Source organism: Lipotes vexillifer, unplaced genomic scaffold (assembly GCF_000442215.2).
Source record: "Lipotes vexillifer unplaced genomic scaffold, Lipotes_vexillifer_v1.1 scaffold478, whole genome shotgun sequence".
In the NCBI taxonomy this organism is placed as follows: domain Eukaryota; kingdom Metazoa; phylum Chordata; class Mammalia; order Artiodactyla; family Lipotidae; genus Lipotes; species Lipotes vexillifer.
The window spans coordinates 880026-889224 of record NW_006779682.1 but is presented as its reverse complement, the minus strand read 5'-3'; the positions used below and the strand labels follow the sequence as shown (position 1 = coordinate 889224).

Below are 9199 nucleotides of genomic sequence, written 5' to 3'. Positions count from 1 at the left end.
CATGCAAACCCATATTTGGAAAGAGTGAGAGAAGGGCTTGGCTTCCTTCCTCCAACCAGCCCATGGTTTAAGTTCTCCTCTTGGGGAAGGGTGGGTCCCCCAGTTCAGGGTTCATCCATAAACCTGTGTCAGTATATTTTCACGAAGCTTGATACTGATGTGCGTTACGTATATAGAAGGGTATGTCCATGTTATGAAAACGTATCTAGAGGTGACTGTACATTTTTATAAAGACCATTTCTATAGTCAGATGTCATGAGACACAATATATCAGCTGGCAGAGATCATTCTATACCATTTTTGAAATACCTAACGTTACTGAAATTCAGTCAGTTCTATGCGATCCAATTCTGAACATTTGTTGGGGACCAGATGCAGGACATTCCATCCAGTGGGAAGTAACTGGATTTGCCTTGGCTTTCCCTAGCAGCAGAGAGCCGACTTGCATTTTCTGGCTAGACCCAGATGGACATGTACGTTGTCTTCTCTCACAGGGATCTTCTGGAGGAAGGAAGGGCCACGGTCCCGTGCCTGGCCGAAAGACTGACCGCTGAACTCATCATGCACTTCTGTGTAAGTACTTGCAAAGCTGTCCAATCTCTGAATAGAATCCTGCAGACACAAAGCTTAACCATGTCGGCTAACAAACGTCGTCAGCACACGTGGATCTCCTGTGCATCTCGTTAAGATGCCGGCTCAGGTTCAGGGGGTCTGGATGTGGCCCGGGATTCTCCCAGGTGGTGTGGCTGTTGCCTGTCAGAGGACCACACGTTGAGTGGGATGCTCATCAACTATGCACTTGACCTAATTACAAATTAGCATCTTATGAGCACTGGACTAACTCTTCCTTTCCCATCATCGCCAGACTTGACTCATTCCCTCTTCGTATTTATGTCTTTCCATTGTTTTCTCTTTTCCTCAGAAATCTCTGCCCCTGTTAGAAAGTCAGATAAAGGGGAGTCACCAGAGAATAACAGAGGAACTGCAGAAGTATGACCCAGATACCCCGGAAGACGAAAGTGGAAAGATGTTCTCTCTGATAGATGTGAGTGTTGCCAGGGGCACCAAGCTGGAGAGTCGCACATCACTGTCTACAAAGGGATCGTGCGTGGGCCTTGTGCACGTCTCTCTTCACTCCCCTAAAGCTGATCCGGACTCATTCTGGCCACTTAGCACCAGAAAGGGGCTGGGGTTGGAGGATGGTAGGCAGGGAGTGGCAGACCATCCCATTCACAGCATCGGCTCTTCCTCAAGCGCGCTCACCCGAGACCCCCGGGCAGTGAGGGGAGTTTGGGGTTGTCTGCTGCCAAAGCCTCTTCTCTCCTGTCCTCCCACCCGGGCCCATAAGGCAGCAGAGAAGGGCTCGCCCACCCTCTGCATGCATGCGACCCACAAACTACTTTGCTTGTATTTGGAATATCTCTGCTGATACTTACATTTTTCTTCTTGGCAGAAAATTGATGCGTTTAATAAAGAGATCACTGATGTAATAGAAGGGGAAGAATTCGTGGGAGAGTATGACTCTCGGCTGTTTAACAAAATGCGAACGGAGTTCTACGGATGGAGTGTTGTGGTTGAAAACGGTTTCCAGAAAGGTGAGTCCAAGGCACCATGATAAACCCTGCAAGTCAAGTTGAGTCCAGGGCCGGGGGTCTGGGTGATGCAGTTGGTGAAGGACGCCCAGAGTAAGGAGTTAGTGGCGTGAAAGCCACATGTGCTGTTTCAGATCCCTGAACTCTGGCCAGCAAGCATCTAGTACTGATTTCAGAGGACACCTAGAGAGAAAATACAGATTCATTGGCCCATATCAATCATGACTCTTAGAAGAATCAGCCCTCCCTCAACAGTGATCAAGTCGACATATCATGTGCGTCACGCTCTTTTTGTTCCCAATGGTGCTGCCCCAGAAATAACCCAGTTTGATCTTGGTTAACCCACCAAGGCCTTAAAGCCTGACGTGTCTCGTACTGGACCTTACAGTTGCAGTGATGAAAAGAAAATACAACGGAGAGGTCCAGGGGAGCTGACTTTCACTACTCAGAAATTTCCTCTCAGCTCCCAAGAGATGGTCTCATGCCAACGTGGCCCTTCTGTGTGATTCTCTGTGTGGCCCACCACCTCAGCTCCCCCACACCCACTTGGTCAGGAAGAACTCTGCACCAGCCCTGCTCACTGGGCTACTGTGCTCACCAGGTAGCTCCCCGGCAGGAAAGGCTTTCCCTCTCCTTCCCTGTCTGACCCATGCTGCTCCCCTCCTGCTGTGTGGCTCTGCCTGGCCACCCCTGCTTCTGTTACACGCGGGTCACAGGCTGAACATTACCTACCTCCTGCTTCACCAAAACTAGGCATGATTTGGATGATCTCCAGGACAATGGGAAAATGACTTTTGCAGCCTTGTTCATACCAGACTCTCAAAAGCTGTTTGGGTGTGTGGTTTTGCCGGTCGGACAGACCAGCCCTTCCTTTCAGCTGGTGTCCATTCTCCAACATCAGACATCAGTTTCTTGGCCCCAGCATCCCCCTGGAATGCCGTCATCTGCCTGTCCCTTCTCTCCCGCCCTGCATTGGTGACACTGGCGGTCCCATCCCTCTCCTGCTCTCATCCTGGGGCACGGAGCGTGTGTTACATCTCCATCTCACTGATTCCCTCCACTCACATACCCTGAGTGCTTGCTCTACTCCTGGCATCTTTCTAAACTTTTGTTTTTAGCTCATGTAATCTTTTCAGCCCTCACATGAGGCCAGGTGCTCATGCTATAGAGAAGGGAACTGAAGCACGGAGAGGTCGCAGAACTTGCTACAGTACCAGTATATATCAGCTTGTTGAGAGATCGACTTATCTTAGGAAAGAGAAACTTTGCACTAACAGGTGGGGTGTGGTGACGTTACCCAACTCAGGTTCTGCTTCTCATTGCTCAAGAATCCAGTACTGAGAGACAAGTATTGGGTAAAATGAGAGACAGCTTTACTCAGGAAGCTGGCAATCCTGGGGAGAAGGTGGACTCATGGCCCAAAGAACCAGTTCCCCATTTTCCAGGCTTTGTTTGGAGACTCTGTAGGGAAAAGAGGAAGGGTTACATGCTAAAGAGAGGATTGTGAGATGCGTGATGAGCTCGTGGACATTCCTCTGATTGGTTGGTGGTGAGATCACCAAGAGTCAACATCCTCAACCCTCTGGTTCCAACTGATCTGGGGGCTACGTGATTGTGGGCAGCATATGATTAACTTCTTTTACCTGGTGGGGGTTTTAGTTTCGGTAAAGCAGCTCAGAGGACATGGCGCAAAATATTGTCTGTAACCCTTGAGGAGGGGCTAAAGGTCCTTGACTTTGCTTAATAGCTGAACTATTATTATTTTGTTTTGCTTGACTATTTTCCTTTGTTGCTGCCTTTTTTCATTTCTCTGATTAAATTTATTCTTTGGATACATTTTCTTTTTTTTAGAGACAAAGGGAAAGCAGAGGACATGGGTGGGGTGAGGAGGGGATATTGTCCCAGGACCCCATTGGGTCCTGCTCAGTTACAAAGAGGGAGAAAAGAAGGTTGAAACGAACTTTCAACGTGCCTAGAACTCAGAGAGCTCCCTTCTGTGGCTTTTGGTAGCCCAGCTCCTATTCTGCTAAATAATTTTAGCTTTGATTAAAAGAAAAAAAGGTTATAAAATCTCTGGGGCAGAGTTGTAAATAATTAAAAAATGTAGTTTTTGTACCAGTCTGCCCATTAACCTTTTTAGAGCACATTTTACCCTCTTGCATCAGAAGTAAGCATTTAGTGATCAGGAGAGGCTGGTGGGAGCCCAGGCTCGGGGTTGGCCCCCGACGCGGCGCCGCCTGGAGCACAGAGGACGAGGGTGCCTTTGAAACCCAGGTGGGGAGCTTTTGCACCTGCCAGGTCTCGTCTGTGCCGGGGCTCCGCGGTGACGTCGGGGCCTCCTGGCGGCCGCAGCCCCTCACCCTCCTGTGAACTGCCCCTCCCTTCCTAACAGGAGGTCAGCACCCGCATCTCCAGCCACACCCCCTTGATCATCCAGTTCTTCGTGCTCAAGACGTTTGGCCAGCTGCGGAAGGGCATGCTGCAGCTGCTGCAGAACAAGGACAAGTACGACAGGCTGCTGAAGGAGCGCAGCGACACCAGCAACAGGAGGAAGCTCCTGAGGGAGCCGCTGCAGCAGCTGACCCGGGCTCGGCTCGCCAAGTTCCCCGGCTGAACCCGCCCTCCGCCCCGCCCCGGGGTCTCCAGGGAGCCGGTGACCGACATCTTTCCCTGCCAGCCTCGCGTCATTAGCTGACCATTTCACAGTTGTCCCAGTGGTTAGTAGTCAGACTGTAGCTGTCATCCCTGCTGTTACTGGATGACGACCTAGTAAGAAGCTGTGATGGGCACGCTGGCTTCAGGCATCAAGTGATTTACATAGATGGTCCACGCCTGCCCTGCCCTTTCCCTGAGCTCTCTGCATCACTTTATCAGTTACCGTTGCCCACACAGCATCCGAAAAGGGTCATTCCGGTTTCTGTAGTAGCCTTTCACACCCGACGTTTTAGGGGCATTAGTGCCACGTGTGTGAATGCACATAGAAGCCTATTTCTTTGATTTGTAATGAACTCGTTTTGACCAGACATTTCTCTGACACCTTCTTTATCTGGGGGGAGAAGTCTGACAGTGACAGCAGGCGGGAATGCTTGGAGCAGTCGGTGGGCACTACCGCTTCCCTCGGTGCTGGATCAGGTCACAACGAACAGTTGAACAGAGGAATGTGGTCGGTTATTTATGAGAGGCTGAAGGGAAATGGGGAATACAGTTAAAGAAATGGGACAGAATGTGAAGCAATCGGCATTCGTTGTGTATAACGTGTGCTGATCAAGTGTCCAGTCTGCTTAATCGCTGGCCACCTGGCATGAGGCTGACAGGTAAAAAGCCCAAGTCCAGAGAGGTCACTGCCCAGCCAGTGGGGTTTTACAGGCCAGTGCAGGTCTGGGGGGCAGAGAAGGAAGACCGTTAACCGTGAATTGGCCAGAAGGAGCACAGCACGGTCCTGAGTGTCCTTGGACTGGGCAGGGCTGGAGATGCACACAGACACCCCGCCAGAAAGGGAGTGGCTGTCTCACGAGCTGTCCACTCCCAGGCCCAGTGGGACAACCGCTTGTTGTTGGGGGGAGGGGGGGTGAACTAGCTACACTGTCCCCTCCCACCCAGCCCCCACCGCACCCGCACCCCCATCCCAGGGCCCTTCTGACACTCAGGACTCCGTGACCCTCAATGCTTTGGGACAATATGAGAATTCATGTACGAGAGGGGATGCTCTGGACACTTGGAGGCTGGCGCCCCCTCGTGGCTGGACTGAGTAACTGCTCCAATACCAACAAGGGACCAGAATCAGAGGTGTTGGTGTTGCCAAGGGTTCTTCTTTGCTGTCGCTACGGTTTTCCTGGCGATTCCTAGACTGAGTGGAGGAAGAAAGCTGATAGTATGTGCTCCAGAGAACGGGAATTTCCCCAGGGAGCAAGCCCGCTGGGGACTCACAAGGTACTCATAATCACTTTCCTGTTATCCCGAAAGAACAGGCGTCCAGGAGTCCCTCAGGCCTGTTCCGACCAGCCATCGATAGGGGAGAATTACACTGTCTCTCCTCTCACCTGTTCAGGACTCAGGGAGGGACAGCTCTGGAGTTCACTCTGTGCGATTCCTTCACTCAGAGGGCGGAGAGGCTCAGGCAAAGGGTTGAACTGCCCCCGCCATTCTCCTTCTCGCATCTCCCATCTCTACCCATGAGGGGCGGCACCCGGATCAGAACCTGCATCTCCAGGGTCTGCTGCCTGCTCTACAGCAACGGCCTGAAGGCCCATCAACCTGTTCAGAATGTACTAGAAAAGCAGTGATGCCCACGCATGGCCCCTCACTCCAGGCAAGCCTGGGCTTCAGTTGATCCCATAGGATGGGGCTGAGTCTGGAGCAGAGCAAGGAGAGGGGCCAGATAACTTTGAACTGACCAAAGCAGGAAAGCCTCAGTTTTGCAGAATGCAGGGTCTGCAGGTGCTTACTAAATGCTGGGAGGGGTGGAGTGGGCATAGGACTTGTCCAAATGACTTGCCGGATGCCTATTTTCTAAGATGCTATGGAGCACCTCCCTTTATTTTTCTCCTTCTGGAGCAGAAAGCAAAGACGAAAGCAGCCAGCCAGCCGGAAAAGTCCCCATGGTCAGTTTTTGTTTGGGAGGAAAGGAATCCAGTCCCAGGGACAAATCATCCGCCAGGTAGCCATAAAAGCAGCAAAAGGGGCACTGACCTTGAACCCACTCACCTTCAGTGGATTCAAATGGATCAGTGGATTTCCAGGGGATTATAAGAATAAATCGCAGCCCTTAAAACACTGGGTACACTAGGAGGAGGGCTCTGGCCTGTGCCACATCACCTTCTCTGCGCCCAAAGCAGCAAAGGATTTGACTTCAACCGGGGGTGTTGTGTGTGTGGTTCCTTACAAAGTCAGGTTCCAGGCTGACGCCTTGGTCATAAGGAAAAAGTCTCTGAAATCAGAGCCAGGTCAGGGAAACCACAGGAGAACCAGAGAGAAGGAGCTGAGAACAGACCAGGGACCCGAGTTTAAGGTAGGACTGTACCCCGACCTCCATAACAGCTCAGCAAGAAGTGAATCAAAGTTCATTCATTTTCCACGCTGCGAACTCACCCTGCCCCAGCTGCAAGAAGCCACAAAATGATCAACACAGATTCCACACTTTCATTAATACTCGTTTCCGCTTTAATTAGTATTTTGGGTTAATTTATATTGAGCAAATCTAACCTATGTCTTTTAGAAAGGTTTAAGTACAAAAATATCAATGTTTTCAGTGTTCTGGCTTGACTTTTTAGGTGAAATCAGCCTCATCCAAAAGTAAAACCATTCACGAGGGGACTCCAAAATGAAAAATATGACTGGAAAGAATGTCAACTGCCTTGCCCACATGGACGTTTTTAGGTATACAATCTTTATTATTTGCAGATCCCGTATGGGTGGATTCACCTACTTGCTTTTAAAATTTATTGGTTCCCCCCAAAATCAACACTAGCACCACTTGTGGACAGGGGCAGAGGGGCAAAAAATTTGAGTTGCTGAATGAGTTTCAGCTCAGACTGTAAAGTATCATTTTCAGTCTATTTAGTGCAGTGGGGTTTTTTTTTAGCATTTTTGTACTCTTGGCTGGTGATTTCACTGTTGAAATGGCCCCAAGCAGAGTGGGAAAGAGCTGTCTAGTGTGCTAAGTGCAGGAAGGCTGGGCTGTGCCCTACGGAGAAGCGTCCTTCAGGAGTGAGTTTTTTAGGGCTGTTGGCCATAAGTTCAATGTTAACGAACCAACAATATATACCCATAAGGTGTCTTTAAACAAACACATACTGAATAGGGTTATGCGGTGATGGGTTGAGAAAGACAGGTGGCTGGCAGGCACCTGCCCCTATTTGTCACTTAAGAGCCATGATTCAATATTCACTAATTCAAGGTTCGCGATGACTTTGTACAACATAATTGCCACGAGTAACAAGAATCAACTGTCTATATATATATATTTTTTGCGGTACGCAGGCCTCTCACTGCTGTGGCCTCTCCCGTTGCGGAGCACAGGCTCCTGACACGCAGGCTCAGCGGCCATGGCTCACGGGCCCAGCCGCTCCGCGGCATGTGGGATCTTCCCGGACCGGGGCACGAACCCGCGTCCCCTGCATTGGCAGGCGGACTCTCAACCACTGCGCCACCAGGGAAGCCCTCAACTGTATTTTTGAACGTTATCTAACAAAAACATGTGCTTTCATTTCTTTTTCAATTACAAGTTTTTCCATAATTTTAACGCAAATTGACATGATGAAGACAATGGCCAGTTGTTTTCTCCAATCACCTGTTACCTGTTGGGACCTGCTGGCTTTGGGGAATTTGAAGAATGAGAATGGATTTTTGTTCCAGGCAGGAAAACATTTACCCAAGCTCCCTCTCCCACCTGTGGCCACAACTCCAGGGACGGAGATGCTTGTTAGTTAAGAAAGCAGCTCTGCCACCGTGAGCTCGTGGGGATTTTAGGAAGACAGCTTTAGGGGAAGAGATGCTAGACTCATGTTTGCAAAGGCAGGTTCTGAAAACTCTTGGGACACTGGGCAGAGAGTTCTAGAAGACAGTTTGGTCTCAGGGTCTGAATCTGGGAGAAGTGGGAGGTACAGGTGATCCCCTCCCCACCCCCAGACCTGCCCCTCTTCTGGCCCTGCTGCCCTCCCAGTGCCCAAAGCAACTGCCTGAGTGTCCATGGTCATCCTTAACTCGGCCCTGTCCAGCCACATCGGTCCACAGGTCACCATCCTGCCACGTCTACTTCCTTAACAGCCACGAATCAGTCCCCACCTTCCATTGACCTTGCATCTCCCCTTGTTCAGGCCTCACCATCTCTCAAAAGGACCACTGGCCCCTCCAAGCCATTGAGTGTATGGCAGCCAGAGTGATGTCTAAGAAAACAAGGGACATGTCATGCCTCTGTTCAGACTCCTCAGTGGCTCCTGTCTTAGTGCCCTTAAGACTAAAAGCCACCCCCCCCACCCCAGGCTGGGTTAGGTCCCTTACCCTGGGCTCCAGCTCTCTCTTGCTGCACTTGCCACCTGCAGTAATAACAATAGCTGATAGTTATTGAGTGCTAACTCCATGTATTTTTCTTCATTGAACCATTTAACCCTCAACACCACCCTCTGAGGCAGGTTCTATGATCACCTCCATTTTTCAGATGGGGAAAAGGTTCAGTAAATTGCTTAGGGTCACACTACTTGGGGATCTGAGCCCAGGGTGGCTGGCTCCAGAAAGCCGTCCTCTAATCCCGTGGCTGTCTCTCCTGCCACACTGGGTGGATATTTTGGGGAGGGTTCTCTCTGGAACGTGAGGTCCTGCAGGGCAGGGTGGCTTCTGACCCATCAGCATGAACCCAGCAGCCAGCCCTGGTGCTGGCATGGGTAGTATGAGTGCTGTCGCTCCAGCCCTGGTCTCTGGCCCCTGGGGTGTTGTGAGGGTCCCCGGGCGGCCGAGGCCTCAGGCGACCCAGCTGGGGAAGGCTTGGGGCCAGATGGGCTGCGCCGCGGCAAGGAGGCCAGGGTGGCCGGCCCCGGGGCGCGCGTTGCCATGGGGACGGGGGTGGGCGGCAGCCCCTCCCGGCGGGCAGGGGAGCAGGTGGCAGGACGGTG

The 9199-nt window shown here is 51.2% G+C and overlaps 2 protein-coding genes across 2 annotated transcripts in view; one reads left to right on the top strand and one right to left on the bottom strand.

Annotated features, from left to right (window-relative positions):
• MX1 (MX dynamin like GTPase 1) overlaps positions 1–4206 on the top strand; it is a 16479-nt gene extending 12273 nt beyond the window's left edge. Inside the window, 5 exon segments of the mRNA XM_007452881.1 lie at positions 495–573; positions 923–1045; positions 1454–1595; positions 2147–2193; positions 3985–4206. Of these exon segments, the coding sequence (XP_007452943.1) occupies positions 495–573; positions 923–1045; positions 1454–1595; positions 2147–2193; positions 3985–4206 (613 nt within the window).
• A 746-nt stretch (positions 4207–4952) lies between these two features.
• TMPRSS2 (transmembrane serine protease 2) overlaps positions 4953–9199 on the bottom strand; it is a 37041-nt gene continuing 32794 nt past the window's right edge. The window contains exon 14 of the mRNA XM_007452880.1: positions 4953–4970. Coding sequence (XP_007452942.1) covers positions 4953–4970 — 18 coding nt within the window. The remainder of the gene's footprint in view (positions 4971–9199) is intronic.